Below are 20,193 nucleotides of genomic sequence, written 5' to 3'. Positions count from 1 at the left end.
TTGGAAGCTGGGATCATAATTCATAACCAAGATGATTTTGATTGAGACACTAAACTTCATCTTCTGAATTTCTTTCTCAAGACCTTCAAACTCTAATGTTAAATTGTTTTCATTGGGGAAAAGAAACCATTAGTGGCATTTGGAAGTACTCCTATATGGCATGATGCGGTCATCGATGTTAATTTCTTGTCATATGGAAGTTTGAATGAAGAAGCTATTTCATCCCCCTTTACTGTTGAAGACTGAGTTTTGTGTGTATGATCTGTTTTTGTTTGCTTGAAAATGCGGATTTTTTTTAGCTTTTATTTGAATCCTATTACTGATATTATCTGTTCACCTGCTGTTGCAGGAGAAACTTTTTGCCAGTAAAAATAGAACGGAAGCATCGCTAGGGAAGAAGTTAAAGAATAACATGATTCCTGAGGTTGAAAAGGAACACAAGGTACTTAAAAAAGTTGCTTGTCGTTGAGCAGCATCACTAAAACTGTTATCCTTCTTTCAAGGTACAAATTGTTTATTAATCCAATTCTTTTGCTCAGAGGAAGGAGAGGTTACTGAAAAAACAACATAGACAAGCTCCACTTCTTGATAACTTCTTGGTTGTTGATGGGCTTGGTTTAGGACGCTCCCTTCGTGACAGAAAACCTGTGACTTACACATTTGGTAAGGAACTTTAAAGTCAAACATACCTTTTTTTTACTGGATTTTTGCATTTTAAAAACAAGAGATCCAATTTTTTATGGTTTTTTTTGCTCCTAGTCATAAATACTGGCAGTGTTAAACTGACTTTTCTGGCTTGTTAAAGTTCAGATTCGTTAATAATTTTGCGTTTAGATTCTATTTACTTTCATCTTAGCTGATATAATTTCTTATAATTTTGCAGATGATTATGATCGGTCAATAAATGAGGCTATTAAGATTACTAAGTATGTAGTTTATACCTAGACATATTCTGGAACACACTGATATATTTCCTTCCGATCATATGTACTTGTTTTTATGCCTTAAAAATGGTTTCTCACTGTTGACTGTGTGTCAGGCGGAAAGCACCATCACCGGATCCTCTCAGTGGAAGAGATGTTGCCAAGTCTGAATCTTCCACAAATGGTAAATTGAGTGGTCCTTCACATGGCTCTGAACAGGACAATTACAATCTACCTTCCCCCAAATTATCTGAATATGATGATTCTGATGATAATAAATCTGGGGAATTGGATCGTAGGTATGATGGAACTTCATCACTGAATTGCTTCTATTGTTGCTTAAACTTTATCTGATTTTTATATGATCCCTTGTAGCAATCGGCGGAGGCAGAGACCTCAACAATATTCAGTGACAGAGTTTGTCGAAGCTGTTTCAGACAATGAGACAGACTTTGACAGTGATGATGATATAGTTGGAGAAGCAGCAAATGATGAGGAATACCTGAGAAAAAGAAATCAGAGAAGGCAATCCAGCAGCTCAGAAGGAGATGAGGAATACCACTGGGATGGCGAAAGTGCTGAAGATGAGGAGGAAGAAGAGGATTCTTTAAGTATCAGTGAGGACAGTGACGAGGCCAAGAAGTTGCCAGGCCGTACTAGGAGGGAAACTAAGCAAAGGTCAGTTAATGAGCTTCAGTCAGGTCTAAGGCGTAGTAAAAGAGCCACCAGAAATTGTCTTAATTATAGTCAGTACGATCTGTCGGAATCTGAAACAGAGTCTAAACCTGAAAAGCGCAATCCATCAAATGAACACTCAGATGCAAGTGAGAATGAGGAGTACTCAGAAGCAAGTAAAGATTTCAATGGCAGTGACTATGACCAGGAAATGGAAGTTGATCCTCCTATGGAAGCTAACTCGGAGAGGGTGGAGAAAGAGCAAAGCCAGCAACCTGAGCAATCAAGCGGCAGCGGGCAAGATGAAGCAGATGGTACCCGAGAACCACGCTTCCTTGACCTAAACGAACTTGCTCCCGGTTCTGGTTGTGACGACGGTCCAAATACAGCAACGAAAGACGTCGATAGAAACGATTTCTAGAGCTCATCTGGTGGAGAGCAAATGTTGTAATTTTCTCCTGGGGGAAGCAAAGTGTATGCTAGTAAAATTTATAAAATTTTGCGATAATCCTATCGAGGAAATTATGGTCGGCATTCCTCCAAGGCTTCACTCTACCTGGATGCAATCCCTTGCAGGAGGGAGGCAACATGATGAGAAAGACCTGTAGATTAGGTAGTCATTTTTTAGCATGTCTACATTGAAACAAACCTAAGGCAATCTTGGTCGATGGGGATTCAGGAGTTTTTAGCTTATCCACTTGAATGTACAATAACCCTTTTAACAAATATTCGTAGCTGAGAAGAAAAAAACATGGGTTTTAGATGGTGTGGCCCTGTAGACCCTTGTGCTATTGGGGGTGGTTGGCTCCTGCTCTTACTATGTATCCTTAACCAAATTCCTTTTTCCCCTTTTCCTTTCCTTACGCGATAAATGAATCGAGCTTGAACGAATGGTTTGATGTTCGTGTTCTTTCTTTTTTATTAAAAGTTAAATTATTTGTCAAAACCATGTGATTAATTGGGTGAAAGATGTCACAGCTGGCAATTGCAAAAATGAACATTTCTCATAAATGCATGTTGGAGGCAAAGGAATGAAGGCAGCTGGGTCAAACTTGATGGATTTAACAAAATCAAAGCATTTCCCACGGAGAATCACAAAATAGACATGGTCAACGGTCAACAAAGTCACCCACCCTTCCCCTGTCGCAATGTTAGAATCCTTTAACACTGGGAATACATTAAACATCCACAGTGATTGGACCTTCTAAAAGTCCCAACCCATTCCCCTTGTATAACCCATAAGAGCATATTGTGCAATCAGTTCTTGATAGATTTAGAATATGTATTATAATCTGATTAGTTTTTGAGTATCTAAAATTTGAATCTTAGATAGATAGTTGTTGGATGAAGATCTGTTAAGTCAAAGTTAGTATTAATTCTTATATTATGTATAAATTATAGATTTAATTTTTATTTTCTGATTTGATAATTTTAAGACTCTGTAATCTAATTATATTATTCAAACATCACTTTGATTTAGACTACAATTTTAAAATAAAAAAATATAAATTTAATTTAACTTAACTAAAGTTTAAAGACTAAATTTTTAATTTACATATTGTATAGGGACTATTGATAAAATTAGACCAATTTATATGGTTATTTTGGGTAAAAAAGAAAATCAATCAATCAGAATTTTTCTCAACGGTACCCACCGCAATGCACAAGCCCCCACCCGCCCCTTAAAAAACGCCTTACTCAACGGTCCCCATCTCTCCTCCCTTTTCTCCAATTCCAACACAACCGGCAATTCGATAAACATGGCGCACCGCCCCAACCAGCGCCGCAGCTCGGCTGCACCAGAACCGAACTCATCTCCCTATTCCTTAGACCCCACCTTCAAAATGTAGCCCAAACAAACCATAACCACTCATCCTATAACCCAAACCTCAGATCCATTAACGTCGTCCAAGAAGCCATTTTTCATGTCCAGTCACTTCTCTAGATTGAATCTCAGTCACAAGACCCGAGCACCCCCGAAACCCACCAACAACCAGCACACTAGAGACATTCGTTTACAAGCCAAAGCTTTGACGGTCTCAGCTGATGCCGAATCCTCCAAGTTTTCGCTTATCAAAGCGACCCACCGGCTAGCCCATGAGAAGGCCAAAGAATCGTTGAAAGATACGTTTAGGAAAGCATCGAAGGATTTGGGTGGAAAGAAACAACAACAACAACAACAACAAAGATCAGTGCTTGATAGCAAGAAATTAGCTTTGACAACAGTGAAGGAGAAACAGTTGAAGACTCTACATGAAGGGCACGATGATGATGGCGATATGAATAAGGGTTCAGCTTCATTGAGCAGGAGAAGATCCTTAAGCGGCTCAAAAGTAGAGTTGAGTGGCGTTCTTGCAAATTGTGGTGTCAAAATTGTTTCGGTTGATATGCCACCGTTTGTGCAGATGCATGCGGTTGATTGTGCAAGGAAGACTCATGATAGCCTTGAAAAGTTCACTTCTAAGGCCCTTGCACTCACTCTCAAGAAGGTAAAAGGTTATTAATTTGATAAAAAAAAAGAAAAAGAATTTTCCCCTTTGATACCATTTGTTTATGATTTGTTGTTGTTGTTGTTGTTGATTCTACGAACAATGATCTGGGGATTTCAGTTTACGAGAGACATAATTGAGCAACTTACTTTTGTGTATGCAGGAGTTTGATGGTGTGTATGGACCGGCATGGCATTGTATTGTGGGGACGAGTTTTTGGGTCTTTTGTAACGCATTCAGTTGGTGGGTTTCTCTATTTCTCAATGGATCAAAAGTTATATGCTCTCTTGTTTAAGACAAGTGTACAAAGAGCTGATTGAAGTCTTGTTACAAAAATAGAACAATTTCGAAGCTAAAAAAGCATATCTAGCATAGCAAAACTTTTGGAACCATAAAGCAATGCCCCCTCTCCCCCCCCCCCAAAAAAAAACCCCATTTGTAGCTTGTACATTGCTTTTCCATAAGAAGAACAAAGAAAGAGTAGAATATTTAAGTCCCTTTTCAAGTGGTCTTAGCCTGCATGAACACATTCCTCTTCTAAATGCAGTACCTTTGTATCTGGTTTAGAAAATACAGAATCATCGTTTTGTTTGAGCAGTTGTTCATATTTTTTAATTTGATCTTCTACATTTTGGTTCGTCACACTGGAAGACAATGGAAGATGCTTTGATTTCAGCACCATATGAGAGTAGCTTAAACGTGGCGGACTGTGATTGGTTCCCGCACTAATAGGGGTCTCTCAAGCTAGAGAGGACCCTCCATGTTCCCCTCTGCAAAACTCATCTTTTAGTGGTGATTCTGAGCATATGGTGTCATGTCCTGTGACTCGGCATTTAATTTTTCGACAAGGGGTGTCCTGTTAGTTTTTAACAAAAATTGGCCAAATCCCACATTGGAAATGAACAAAGGATGAAAAAATTCTTAGCCTATAAATAGAACATTTTCCTTTGGTTAAATGTATGTCAATCACCAAAATACAAGTGGTGTACTAGAAAGCTATTAGCTATACTAGTAGAGAATTTAAAGGGAAATTCTATTGGGGTGTACTTTAGCTTTTGGGCATGTGTAAGAGTTAAATACTTTGTAGTGTGGTTGTAATAATTTTTTACATAGTAAATATTTTTTCTCTTGGTTGTCTTTTGACAACGCTTGTGGTTTTTCTCCATTTGGGAGTTTTCCACGTTAAATTATTGTGTTTTTCTCTCTTTTATTTTTCAAGTATTTTTTGTTAATGTTGTGATCTAAAGGGATTGTTGGATTACAAGGGGTCTATTTTCTCAACAATTGGTATCGGAGCCAATGGTTTGGTAAAAGATAAACTTCAAGGCGGGGTAAGAATTTCTTTAAAATTCTTAGTATGCTCTGTGGTTGCGGCTTTGTCCGATCTTCTACATCAGAAAAGATTTTTTAGAAATTGTTGTGGTCCAACTGGAGGTCCTTTAAATACGTTATTGTGTTTATTGAGTGTGGTATTGTGTAAGTAAGTGCAGCCAAGAAAGTTTTGTCACAAAGGCTATAATCGCCTAAGGAGGTTGGGACTTAAGCGGTACCATTTGTGTCCCCCCAATCTTTCCTGGAAACTTTCTTAGTGCATTTTGTAGACACAATTGTTCACTCATTATTTACGTGTGAGATCACTGGAGCATTGTTGAGCAAAAATGAGTTTCAGATTTGATATTGAGAAATTTGATGGGAGAATTAATTTTGGGTTGTGGCAAGTACAAGTCAAGGATATACTAATCCAGTCTGGATTGTATAAGGCCTTAAAGGGAAAGCCAACTTCTTTGTCCGAAGGAAAGGAACCAGATAAACCTAGTGACAGCAGTGGAGACAAGGGAAAATCCAAGATGAGTGAAGAAGAATGGGAGGAGTTAGACATGAGAGCAGCAAGTCACATTCGTCTCTGTCTAGAAAAAAATGTTCTTGCTAATGTTGCTAGATGGTCATCAACAAAGGAGCTTTGGGAAAAGCTTGAGGAAATGTACCAAGCTAAAAGTCTTTCAAATAGGTTATATTTGAAGGAGAAATTTCACAAATTGCAAATGGAAGAAGGTACAAAAATTTCTGACCACCTTAGTGCACTCAATGGGATTGTTTCTGAACTGGAATCTATTGGAGTGGAGATTGATGATGAAGATAAAGCATTGAGACTTATTTGGTCTATTCCATCTTCCTATGAGCACATGCAAACCGTTTTAATGTACGGGAAAGAGAATGTGAATTTTTCAGAAGTGACAAGTAAGCTGATTTCGGAAGAAAAAAGGCTGAAAAATGGAGAGAACAAATCTTCTGAAAGTGGAGCATTGTCGGTTTGTGGAAATAGGAAGAAGTATAAAGGCTCCAAAAAGAAAATTATCTGTTGGGGATGTGGGCAACCTGGACATCTAAAGAAGGATTGCAAAAACGGTGGAGCTAATTCGGCTAATGGCTCCAAAAGTGATGCTACTAATGTAGTCGTCTTTGAAAATGAAGACGATGAATTTGTTTTTTAAAGTAAGATATATATCCTCATGGCATGATAGCTACCAATTGAGTTGCCATGGAAAAGGATGTATGAAAAGGTAGCATGTCCACATTTACACATGTGCATTGGTTGACAGTTGATGCAAGGTGTGTGGTGGAATTGATGTCGATGGCTAATGAACTTCCTAGAAAGTCAATATTGGAAGTTGCACCATAACTTATTAGCAATTTTTCGACATGAACTGGTCAAGGTAAAAATTCTTGGAGTTAGTGAATTCCAAGTGTGTATACTCTTATGGTGGAGTATGACAATTCTTGTTTTTAGAATTGTGACTATCATAGCTGATGGTGTTATTGAGGTAGCTGTTGTTTTTATGGTGAAGAATTGTATGTAATTTTTGCCAAGGTGGAGATTTGTTAGTTTTTGGCAAAAATTGGCCAAATCCCACATTGGAAATGAACAAAGGATGAAAAAATTATTAGCCTATAAATAGAACATTTTCCTTTGGTTAAATGTATGTCAATCACCAAAATACAAGTGGTGTACTAGAAAGCTATTAGCTATACTAGTAGAGAATTTAAAGGGAAATTCTCTTGGGGTGTACTTTAGCTTTTGGGCATGTATGAGAGTTAAATATTTTGTAGTGTGGTTGTAATAATTTTCCACATAGTAAATATTTTTTCTCTTGGTTGTCTTTTGACAACGCTTGTGGTTTTTCTCCATTTGGGAGTTTTCCACGTTAAATTATTGTGTTTTTCTCTCTTTTATTTTTCAAGTATTTTTTGTTAATGTTGTGATCTAAAGGGATTGTTGGATTACAAGGGGTCTATTTTCTCAACATGTCCCATTATAGGGTCCATAACCATAGGCGGATGGAGTCATGGGGCGTGTTCTTAGTTAAACTTGCAAGTTGGAAGTCTGCAAAAACATGTAAAAAGATTGATGTTACCTACTAGTGAAACTTGTGTGGAGGATCGAGGATTACTTGTTTGAGTGCTGAAAGAACTGTGATGATGAAGCACTTTTGACTGGTTCTCTCGAATAATTTAGTGAGGTGTTGGAGGACTGGGGCCAAGTGTTGCCTGTCCATTTCGATCGAGAAAATAGAGGGGATGAGCATTCGGCTATGTTGGCGGGGCTCTTCGGCAGCTTGTTGAGAATCGTCCCAAAGGCTGAATTCTCTCCGACTCCACAAGCAAAAAAAGAAATAAGGTATATTATGTATTTAGTCACCCAATTATCACTTTGGTTTCGCTTCGGTAAGTGGCAGATCCAAAAATTTATAAATAGAGTCAAAAAAATTTAGTACTATTTTTCCAACATGATGAGTATGCAAAGTTTTTTTCCCCTTCTTCCCTTATTAAACTATATTTACTAACTAATCTAAAATAATGGGTATTATGCATCCGCCTTTGGCTTCGGTCATTCAACTATTTTATTTCAAAATCTTAGGTAATGTTATATTTTAGTCATCTACCGTTAAAAAGTATAATTGTCGACGTGACGTTATCTTATAGTGACACATCAAATATCGTCGTTAATTATTTAACGATAGATGATCAAAATAGAATCAAAATATAATTTTATATATGATTTTGAAAAAAAAATAGTTGGATGACCGAAATGGAATTAAAAGAATTGGTTGAGTTCTAAATATGTAGTTTACCCAAAGAAATAACAACGTTCTTGTAAAGAATTGGGCTCACCAATCAAAAACTCTCATTTGCAACATCTTGTACACTTCTCTCTTTAATTTGGGCCAAATGCAAGTTGTGCTGTATGAATCCGAGTATGAACCACATTACTAGAGGCATTCATCGACTGTAATATTTTTTGAGGAAACTATATTAATGATCACTTAATTATTTAAATCTTTTTTTATTATTGATCTTTCAATTATTTCAATCAAATTACTTAATTATTTAATTATTGTTAATTAAGTCTCTAACCGTTAAGAATGAACAAAAATACTAATGTGACAGTTAAAATAATTGATATAATTATACATTTAATCTTTAATATTTAGACGTTCTATTAATTTGATCTTAATTTAAATTTAATTTAATAAATTAATTATTAAAATATGATATGATATGTGTTAGCACAAGATCATGACATGTCATTAATGACAAGTGAGAATATATGATTAGATTTTTTTTATTAATTTTAATTTAATATTTTAAATATATTTTTTATATAATTAAAATGTGACAGAGTCGATAGAAAATAATGGGACAATAAACTGATCTTGAACAGATTCGTACTAGTCCATTGGTAGAGTGAAGAAGCACCCTTACCACTACACCAAAGGTCCACATAGGTTTATGACTACAACAACATATATTTATTCTTTAAAAACTTGTTAAGGGTAAAAGAAAATAAAAGTTAAAAGAAATTAGAATTAGAACCTAGAAAAATTATAAAATAAAAGAACACATAAATGATTAAAATATAAAAATATTATATTTTTAATGGAAGATTTAGAAAAAAAAAGTTGAATAGAAATGTTTAAAAATAAATTTAATATTTTATTTTTAAAATATAAAAATATTATATTGTTAATGGAAGATTTACAATTAAATAAATTTAAAGGAAATGCTTGAAATAATTTAATATTTTATTTTTAAAATATAAAATATTATATTTTTAATGTAAGCTTTACAATAAAATAAATTTAATGGAAATGTTTAAAAATAAATTTAATATTTTATTAATATTTTTAATTATATATAAATAAAATATTATATTTTAATATTCGAACCAGCGTCCATTAAATTTGTTTTTATTGTAAATATTCCATTAAAAATATAATATTTTATATTTTTAATTATTTATGTGTTGTTTTATTTTATAGTTTTTCTAAGTTCTAATTCAAATTGTCCATCTAGCTCAGTTGATAGAGCACAAGGCTTTTAACCTTGTAGTCGTAAGATCGAGTCCCACGCAATTCATAACAGAAGTCTTTTACGGAAATTGTTCTCAACTTGGCGTTGGGGGCAGTCTACTACCCTACCTCCCCCTTACCCCATTACATATGGAAATAAGGTCAGCTAATAATTATCTAAGTTCTAATTCTATTTTTTTTTGTTTTCTTTTACCCTTAACAAGTTTTTAAAGGGTAAATGCATTTTGTTGTAACTATAAACCCATGGGGACGTTTGCTGCAGTGGTAAGAGTGCTTTTTCACTTCCCCTTTGGACATTGGTTCAAGAGTAGACGGTCAAGTGTCACATTTTGATTAGATGGAAAAATATTTAATTAAATAAAAACCTCCAATCATGTATTACACGTGTCACTAATGACACATGTCAGATCTGGATTGAATGATTAATTTATTAAATTAAATTTAAATTAGGACTAAATTGAGAGAATGTATAAATATTAAGGACTAAATGTATAATTATACCATATTATTTAACTGCATTTCCGTCCATTCTTAATGGTTAATGGCTTAATTGACAACAATTAAATAGTTAAATGGTTTGATTGACAAAATTAAAAGATCGGTAGTAAAAGTAAAATGGCTAAATAATTAGGTGGTAATTTTTATAATTTACCTTTTTTTTGTTGCCCTCTAATTTTGAGGTTTTGTTTTTATTAATGTGAACCAATCTGAATCTCATGTTTGATACTGATAGGTGAATTTTCTGACGTTGATTTTCTATATACACAAAATCTTAAATCTGAGATATGTTGCTTATCACTTAAAACCAACCCGTTAGTGTTAATCGACTGCATCGAAGGCCGGCTGAAATAAGATTAAAATTCTTGAGGGTCGAAGGCATAAAATTTTCATGAAAGACTTAAATTGGATTATTGCGAGCACTATAATAGTAATTTAGTCTTAATTTTGTTAAAGTAAATTATGATAAATATATATATTTTTAATAACATGTTGCATTTCATCTACAGTGTAAGTGTGGTAAAATCTAATTTAAATCTAATTTTTTTTTTATTATTTATCCACTCTTGTTTCCACTCTCAAATAAATTGTTTTACTGTTTTCATTATTTTCTCTTTTTTTCATTTTCAGTTGTATTTTTTAATATAATTATTCGTGCATTATAATTAGATTTTTAGTATCAGAAGCTTTAACAATGTAACCGGAGTTGTCGAAATGCAAGAATCTCAGATTTTTTTTTAGCAGAAACCTAATTTAACAGTTTAAATAAAGTCCGAAATTGAGAGAGGTGGTTTTTTTTAAATTAATACGAGGAAAATATAAAAATAATATATATTTAAAGATAATTATCTATTATTCAATATTGAACGTTGACACATTTAAATCATTTACTATAAACGTCGTTTGATTCGTACGAAAGAAAATTATTCAAAGAACGCAATACATAAATAGAGGGAAAATCGGGGACTCGTAGGCGTAAATTCCAAAAGTTATCTGCTAACAAAAATAATGTTAGCTTAGCTTCTAGGAAGGGGAAAATACTGACGTGACGTTTGGTTTGTTGGAATATTTTTGAGGGAATTGGAATCTGTAAAGGAATTGGAATCTGAATCTAAAACCTGTTTTGTTAGCAGGAAATTGAATTGTAATCCAATTTCATATTCTGTTTGGTTCGCATACATGCAACATGAATTTGATTTCAGTAATGTAAAATGACATAATTGCCCTTTTTATTTTTTTGGCTTAATTTTAATTTGTTTAAAACTTACATGTAACAATATATTATAAAAATTTTAAAAATATTAAAATTTCATTTTATTAATTGATTATTCATTTAAGTAAATTATAAAAATCATACTAATAAAAACCCTAGGTTAAAATCATCCCAATTAGGGATGACCATGGGTCAGGTTTTTTTATCCACCTGACCCGACCCGACCAAAATAAAGTTTCACCTGGTCCGATCTTACCCGACCCGAAATAATAAAAAATTATTTTTATTCAATAAAAACAATGACTTAATTGAAAAAAATTATATATAGAGGGGTATTATTGTAATTATTCCTAAATATATAAGGTAAAATTATATTTTTTTTTCGAGTTGGGTATTTTTCACCCTAAACCCGAACTCGACCCGAATATCACACTTAAAAAAACTCGATCTGACCCGAATATCACACTTAAAAAATCAAACCCGAATATCACACTTAAAAAACCCGACCCGAACTCGATTTTTTTTTAAAAAAATCTGACCCGATCCCCTTTTTTTTTTAAAAAAAAAACTGACCTGAACCCGATTTTTTAAAAAAAAATACGACCCAATCCTGAATATTTAAAAAAAAAAACCAACCCGATCTTTATTTTTTTTTAAAAAAATCCGACCCTAATACTAAAATATTAATGAGAGTTGTATGGTCAAATTTCACATTCCATCCTCAAAGAATTTCAATTCATGTTATGTTATTTACTTCCCTTAATAGAATTAGATTCAAATTCCCAGCCAATCAAAAGACACCTAAGGTTTGAGGACCAAATCCAATCTCCCCAAACCCTAACGATGACCTGATCGCCAAAATCCTCAGACCTCCAGCTTCGTTCTCGCCCGTTCGATCGAAACCCCCAGTGTAAAATTAAGTAGTCGCAAAAGAACACCGAAAAGCTCGATTGCTAAACGATGCCGTCTCACGGCGATCTAAACCGTCAGATCGAGCACTTAATGCAGTGCAAGCTGCTTCCGGAGGCGGAGGTGAGGACTCTGTGCGAGCAGGCGCGCGCGATCCTCGTGGAGGAGTGGAATGTTCAGCCGGTGAAGTGTCCCGTCACTGTCTGCGGCGATATCCACGGCCAATTCCACGATCTCGTCGAGCTGTTTCGCATCGGCGGCAAAGCTCCCGATACTAATTATCTCTTTATGGGAGATTACGTGGGTTGGTACACTTTTCATCGCATTTAATTGCCATTGAATACTTTTCATATGAAATAAATTGTTAGTATGATAATTAGCTTGGTTTTTTTTTTATCATAATTATCATTTATTGAAAAAAAAAGAAATTTTAGGAAAGGAAATGTTATGCGCGTAAACTTTAAATTTATTGGTAATTGGAAATTGATTTATCTCGTCTGTTCAAAGCAAAGTTGAACTATTGATAGGGGAGTTTTAAATAATAAGCTTGTATTAAGAATCTAATCGGTTGAACTAGAACTGTTGATAAGATCAAGAGTATTTCATATTGAACTGAACCTGAACATCTTTTATTTGTTACTTTTCAATCAATCCAACCATTTACCGAGAGATCAAAGAATTTGGTTGTTTGTATTGTTGTTTGTTCCATTGTTTCGTCTGCTCTATTTGGTAACGTGAGATGCTAGTAAAAGAAGATAAAATTGCATAAAGTCCATGTTTTTAAAAAAATAACAACTCATCCTTTAGGACAGGAATTTGTAGAAAGATAATGGAGAGCCTTGATACTGAGTATTATTCAATCTATTGCCTTTTCTGCACTGTTTGGTTTTCTCTGGCATCGTTTGTGCTGGCTTTTTTCTTGTCTAATGTTTCCATAAATCATTCATAACGACGTGTCTTTAGTATATGTGCTTTGTATGCAGGTGATTATTTTTCCATTGGTATATGCAGATCGAGGATATTAATGTCACACTTTTAGTTGCTCTGAAAGTTCGTTATAGAGATAGAATAACTATTTTAAGGGGAAACCATGAGAGCCGCCAGATAACTCAAGTGTGAGATATGCATATTTATTGTTTTTTCTCCTTTTCATTCTGTAATGCACTTGCTGTCTTTTTTTTTTCATTGACTAAATAAATTTCTGCACCCTGGAGCGAAGTACTCTTGATTGTTCTTTGGAGTACTTACACTTTTCTTAAGTTTTCTTCTTTTATGTTGCTATGACAGACTAATGTTTCTTGTAAGTAAATTGGAAAAATGGAGTATGGATACTTGTTAAACCAGTAATATGTATTTGGATCATGATATCCTAATATCAAGGAGTGGAAGTTATTTAGTGATATCGCTGGATCAGTATGTAATCAGCTGCCCCTCTTTTCAGATATGGCTTCTTTTACGAATGCTTGAGAAAATATGGAAATGCTAATGTATGGAAGTATTTCACTGACCTCCTTGACTATTTACCTCTGACTGCGCTGATTGAAAGTCAGGTTTGAACTTTGAATTCTTAGACCCAGTCTTATCTTGATTATTTCCAAGACTTTAGATGATAACATTTGTGGTCCTTGCAGATTTTCTGCTTGCATGGCGGACTCTCTCCATCTTTGGATACGTTAGATAACATCCGTTCTCTTGATTGTATTCAAGAGGTAAAACTGCAGTCTGCAGTTCCATTGTCCTTTGCACTTGAAAGTTAAATAGTCTGAGGAGATGGCCTTGTTACATTACAAATAATAGTATCTGACTAATAGAAAACCTTTTCAAAACTTGGTATAGCATATAAACTATAAAGTATAAAGTACATCGTTGAGTATCCACGCATGTGGAATTTGTAATGGGTATTATTTTTTGAAAATAAGAGGTAGGTTGGAGTAGAACTTTTTGATTTCCCGACTCACTAACTAAAGATACCATGACTCATAAATCGAAATTGGCCCTACGAATGCTGTCTTTTTTATGGACATGATTCTAGATACTGGTAATGATGTCACATCTATCAGTTAGCATTATTATCACTGTTTTTCTAGAAGCCTAACTGGGGTCATCACGTCAAATATGCCTTCCTCAGTATTGCTGTATTTTAAATTTTACTAGCATCTTTGTATTTGTTGGTTGTGTAGGTTCCTCGTGAGGGTCCAATGTGTGATCTCTTATGGTCTGATCCCGACGACCGATGTGGGTGGGGAATATCTCCTCGAGGAGCAGGGTATACCTTTGGGCAGGATATTTCTGGGCAGTTCAACCACACGAATGGGCTCACCCTGATGTCTAGATGGGTATTATTTTTTGAAAATAAGAGGTAGGTTGGAGTAGAACTTTTTGATTTCCCGACTCACTAACTAAAGATACCATGACTCATAAATCGAAATTGGCCCTACGAATGTTGTCTTTTTTATGGACATGATTCTAGATACTGGTAATGATGTCACATCTATCAGTTAGCATTATTATCACTGTTTTTCTAGAAGCCTAACTGGGGTCATCACGTCAAATATGCCTTCCTCAGTATTGCTGTATTTTAAATTTTACTAGCATCTTTGTATTTGTTGGTTGTGTAGGTTCCTCGTGAGGGTCCAATGTGTGATCTCTTATGGTCTGATCCCGACGACCGATGTGGGTGGGGAATATCTCCTCGAGGAGCAGGGTATACCTTTGGGCAGGATATTTCTGGGCAGTTCAACCACACGAATGGGCTCACCCTGATGTCTAGAGCTCACCAGCTTGTTATGGAAGGATATAATTGGTCCCAGGTTTGTGAAACCCCAATGAAAAAAGAAACAATGTTTGTGTAATCTATTCTATTTGATTGATATTTATTATACTAATCTATGTATTATTGTAGGACAAGAATGTGGTAACAGTGTTCAGTGCCCCAAATTACTGCTATCGCTGTGGAAATATGGCTGCAATACTGAAGATTGGAGAGAATATGGAGCAAAATTTTCTTCAATTTCACCCAGCTCCACGTCAGATTGAGCCCGAGACTGCATGGAGAACACCCGACTATTTTTTGTAATTTCCTTAACTTACCTCCGACTGAAAAATGTTCATATTTCCTGTTGTGTTTTTGTAGATGTGTCTTACAAACTCGTTGAGTTATTGTATCTTGTTTGAAAGAGGGACAAAAGAAACCATTGTTTTTTGTCATTCTTTTGGTTGTTCGAATGTGCATTCATATGAGTCTAATAGGGTTAATTGGTAGAAGGATTTTTGTCTTTGTATTCCGAAGGTGAAGTAGAATAACAAGGGATTTTTATTACCATTTTCTCGAGAACTTTCCTGAAAAAAGATCCTGAGGAAACTCGTATCGGTACACATTAGATACGGTTTCCAGTAAATACACGCGATCAACATACTGCACTAGTCAATCCTTATAGAAGAACAAGTGGCAATTACATGCGGACACGGATAGTTGAATGTTTGGAATACTCCACAGTTGGATGTTCTGTCACATAGATTGAAGATGTATGTGTTGTGTTGTATTCCTTCGAATGGTCTGGAATATTTACGAAACACGAAATTGATTTTGTTCGTGAGAGATGCATGTTGCATTCATCACGTTTGAGCGATTTTTGATGGAGGTCTGGGTGGATTATGTTACCACCTGCAATCCACTCATCTACTTGCCTTCCCAAGGTTGCAAACATGGTTGCCAAATTATAATGTCGCTTTTACAACGGAAGTGATAGGTAAATGTCGCACTCCCTTCAACGATGAATTGATTGCATCAACCAAGTTCGTTGTCATGTGATCATATCGTTTGCCCACATCAAATGATCGAAGCCATTTCTCCTTGGGATTTTCGCAAGGTAGTTGTAGCCTTCCTGATTCATGTGTCTCAGTTCTTCAAACAGCTCGTTAACCTCGTGTGTAGAATGCTACTGGCCTACCTAATGTAAATGCAACAGTTAATTATACATAATAAATGACAAAATATATGATTCCAATAAATTGAAATGTGTACCCATTCGAAGCACCATTACACATTCATATTCGTTCTTAAATTTCTACAAATAATTAACGACAATGTGGCGTAAACAATACCGATGATAAATATGGGGAGGCGTCCAAGATGGTCCCATATGCTCAATTGCGTATCTGATCTCTACGCCTCTGTCAGATATAAGATATATCCCAGCAGGACACTCTTGCAAGACACGTGATAGAACATATCTGTGCAAATACTTGAAGAATGCCCAAGTCTATATCTTCATTTTCGACTATTGCGAATACGATGTGAATTGTTTTTCTATTGTCGTCTTGTGCCACTGTCAACAACATTATTTGTGTAATCTTCCGTAGAACCAAGTGTCGATGATTTGAACTATCGTCTTACAGTGCCGAAAGTGCATTAACACACTATAGAAATGTCCAAAATAGCTTGTGAAATTGACACACATCTTGTATGACACAATCGTTTTTGTATGCCAACACAGTTTCAAGTTTGACAATCGTTTCCGATATGTATTTCTTCATCAGTTTCAGCCATTGCCATAACTCTTTGTACGATTCTTCCCATTGGCCATACACTTTTGTTGAGCATGATACCTAGCTTACCATGCTTTATGGTAGTTAACATTGTAGTTGTACTGAGATGTGATTACAACAATACAACTGGAAACCGTAATGCGTGGATTTGCTTTGACCAGTGGTATGAAGGCATCAGAAAGCACGCTAACATCTAAGTTTGGATGATCCTGAGTGAGCCTGCTGGTGGTGCATGTATGAGGTTGTTCGTATGATGTTAGCTTCCATAGGTTGTTCAGCCTCTTCAAGCGTGATACACGAACCCTCTAATTACATCCGTTAGACTTGTGGACACATTCAACGATGTACTTATCCGAGTTTTTTTTCCACAGTCGACGTAACCGATCGACGTATATTATAGTTCTTAATTGCAGTCACGACGAGTTATTTTGTTATGAATGTCATTCCAACATAAAGCGCACCATCACCATGTCGTTGTATTGCTCAAGTTGCGGGAATTTTGGAAAGTCGAAAGCGTTTAAAGGTTCCATCTCAACTGTAGTGAAGTGGGATGGTGGCCGGTAATAAGAAACAGGAGGCGCGACATGTGGAATGTCATCATCATTCGCTCTCTGGCATGTCAAGGTCGCCTGGTTCTTCATTGAAGGGCCTCACCTCGTCATCATCTGGGCCGATATCCTTTAATGGTTCTTCAACGAAAGTATCCCCATCAAATCAGAATAGTTCAATGTTGTCAACTACAGGGACAAAAAGAGTTTCACCTGTATGTCGATCACGATACTGCTCATGAATCTTACTACAAAGATCAAATTCGACGACACCGGTACAAAAATGTCTCCCCATAGATGTATGCAAATCTTTGAATAGGTTAAACGCTTCATCTTCTTGCAACCTCATTTCCCGCTGAGAAGATTTTAAATACTAAAACAGATAAATCTGATAGTTTAATTACTAAATACGTAGTTTACTCAAAAATAAATTTAGTGACGAAAACCGGATATATGGAGAGGTAGAAGTGATTTTGGGTAAAAAAAATGTGGGGCATTTCCCCTCCACGCAGTTGGACACCAACCTAACCCAACAAATATGAATTATCCTCCTCTGCCTGCTTCTGTTCTTCGCCACACGATATTCTTTTGGCCAACCCCATAATTCTCCACTTTCGTGTTTAATCCCCAATCTTGTTTCAGCCCAAGCGATCGGAGTCATGCTCATTAACTTCTCTTCTCTTTCTTCTACTTGTCCAACTTCTTTCTCCTCCTCCACTTATTTCCCCAGCAGGTTATACACTTCAAGACCACCGTACTCGGAGTTCCCATTCAAACCCAGAACCCACCTCGTTAAATCTCCTTCTCTTTCCGTTTCTCACTCAAGCAAGAACAAGTTGTTGAGTCGAACCGATAGGATCGATTTCAGGTCACGTGCTCTTCCTGGACTTGACTTCGGGAACGTTGAATCCGTGTTGGAAGCCGCCGGCGTCTTGACTGCCATCATTGTCGTTCACGAGACCGGTCACTTCCTCGCTGCTTATCTCCAGGGAATCCGTGTAAGTAAATTCGCTGTTGGATTCGGTCCAATTTTAGCAAAGTTCAACGCCAACGATGTAGAGTTTTCTCTTAGAGCTGTCCCGTTGGGTGGATTTGTGGGGTTCCCTGATAATGATCCAGACAGTGATATTCCTGAGGACGATGAGAATTTGCTTAAGAACAGACCCATATTAGATAGGGTCATCGTCATTTCGGCTGGTGTCGTCGCCAATATAGTTTTTGCCTACGCAATCATCTTTACTCAAGTCTTGTCTGTCGGATTACCAATGCAAGAGCCATTCTCCGGTGTGCTCGTCCCCGATGTTAGACCCTTTTCGGCCGCTTCCCGCGACGGCCTTCTTCCCGGTGATGTTATCCTTGCTGTGAATGGTATTGAATTGCAGAAAACTGGGCCTAGTGTAGTTTCTCAAGTTGTTGACATTATAAAGAAAAATCCCAAACGAAATGTGTTCTTGAAGGTGGAGAGGGCAAAGCAGGATTTTGAAATTGGGGTTGTTCCGGATGAGAATTTTGATGGATCAGGGAAGATTGGAGTCCAGTTATCACCAAACATAAAGATAACTAAATTGAGACCCAATAATATCTTTGAGGCCTTCAATTATACTGGAAAGGAGTTCTGGGGTCTCACTTACAACGTTTTGGATAGTTTGAAGCAGACTTTTATGAATTTCTCACAATCAGCAAGCAAAGTCTCAGGCCCCGTAGCTATTATCGCCGTGGGTGCTGAAGTTGCAAGGTCCACCGTGGATGGCCTATATGAGTTTGCAGCTCTTCTGAATCTTAATCTTGCAGTCATTAATCTTCTCCCTTTACCTGCATTGGACGGCGGTTCACTGGCCCTTGTACTTCTAGAAGCTGCTAGAGGCGGACGGAAGCTTCCTCTAGAGCTGGAGCAACGGATTATGTCGTCTGGTATCATGCTTGTTTTACTCCTTGGGTTGTTTCTTATTGTCAGAGACACACTAAACCTTGAGTTCATTAAAGATTTGTTATGATTATTGAATTGCCTTTTGAAGTTTGGATGTCACTTGTGTTGAAAACATTTGTTTATGGAGATAGAGTCAGATGAACCCGATCCATGCATACGATGTCGTGTAGAGGAGATGAATTCATGATTCTTGCTTCTGCAAAAGATGCTATATTGCAGGTACTTTTAGCTTATTGGTCTCCTTTGATTCCATCAAGATCTCTATATTGCCCATACTGTTGTATTCTAGGATTTCTTTGAAGATAGTAATGTAGAGGAACAAGGGGTAATGGTTATGGACTTCAAGAGCTTGTTTCTGTTACATGGATAATGTCATTGACAATTACATTCTGATTAATATAATTTCATGTTTAGAGTAGGAATTGTGCTTTGAATTGATGATAGGCATCTTGTATGAGATGTGCTGATTATGCCTGCCGGTTATCTGGAGAAAGATAAGCTCATGTTTTCACTATGCTTTTCTTAAAAGTTTTATGTTCATCGAATACTTTCAGTTCGTGTATAAGTCCAACTTGGTGTCCCTGTTGGAGCAAATTTCCCATAAAAAATTGATGCATAGCCTCCTGGTGACTTGTGAGCCACGCATCTTGATCGAAGATAAGGAAACTGGAATGAGGTGTAAAGAAGAATTTTTGGTTGAGAGGGTCTTAATATCAGTTGAGGCCTAATCTCAAGAAAGGTTCTGTTTCCTCCTCCAGGAGAGAGTATCGTTACGCTAAACTTGCCAACAAGTGGGCTCGCATGCCCTCTCAAGCTCTTACATTGTCAACCAATAAATATACTCCTATAACTACTTGCACAAGAAGTAATATGGTTGGTATGGTTGCATCTTCATCAGAAAACACAAATTACTATGATCCCAACCCAAGGGCACTAGTTTCTCTCGCCTTGTCTTGCGATGAGCAAAACAAAGATGGCCAATAATTTCCACAAGCAACTCATAAAAGGACAGTTCCAGACTGCCCGACAATGTGGGGACATTTTCTTGTCTTGCGGTGATGGAAGAATAGAAGAGATGAATTCATATTGCGAAA

The 20,193-nt window shown here is 36.3% G+C and overlaps 2 protein-coding genes and 2 pseudogenes across 2 annotated transcripts in view; all 4 read left to right on the top strand.

Annotated features, from left to right (window-relative positions):
• LOC120181234 (DDT domain-containing protein DDR4-like) overlaps positions 1-2,237 on the top strand; it is a 29,321-nt gene extending 27,084 nt beyond the window's left edge. The window contains exons 8-12 of the mRNA XM_039186401.1: positions 350-442; positions 540-663; positions 884-926; positions 1,040-1,222; positions 1,299-2,237. Of these exons, the coding sequence (XP_039042332.1) occupies positions 350-442; positions 540-663; positions 884-926; positions 1,040-1,222; positions 1,299-2,019 (1,164 nt within the window). The 3' untranslated portion in view covers positions 2,020-2,237. The remainder of the gene's footprint in view (positions 1-349; positions 443-539; positions 664-883; positions 927-1,039; positions 1,223-1,298) is intronic.
• A 982-nt stretch (positions 2,238-3,219) lies between these two features.
• On the top strand, positions 3,220-4,664 carry LOC120181236 (annotated as a pseudogene).
• A 7,300-nt stretch (positions 4,665-11,964) lies between these two features.
• LOC120181238 lies at positions 11,965-15,394 on the top strand (annotated as a pseudogene).
• Positions 15,395-17,706: 2,312 nt separating this feature from the next.
• LOC120181235 (probable membrane metalloprotease ARASP2, chloroplastic) lies at positions 17,707-19,516 on the top strand. Its single transcript, XM_039186402.1, has one exon. The coding sequence runs from the start codon at positions 17,832-17,834 to the stop codon at positions 19,164-19,166; it is 1,335 nt and encodes a 444-aa protein (XP_039042333.1). The 5' UTR covers positions 17,707-17,831; the 3' UTR covers positions 19,167-19,516.
• Positions 19,517-20,193: the final 677 nt, after the last annotated feature.

This window comes from Hibiscus syriacus, unplaced genomic scaffold (genome assembly GCF_006381635.1).
Source record: "Hibiscus syriacus cultivar Baekdansim isolate YM2019G1 unplaced genomic scaffold, ASM638163v2 tig00112518_pilon, whole genome shotgun sequence".
Lineage (NCBI taxonomy): Eukaryota > Viridiplantae > Streptophyta > Magnoliopsida > Malvales > Malvaceae > Hibiscus > Hibiscus syriacus.
This window is presented reverse-complemented; position numbering and strand designations above follow the sequence as displayed.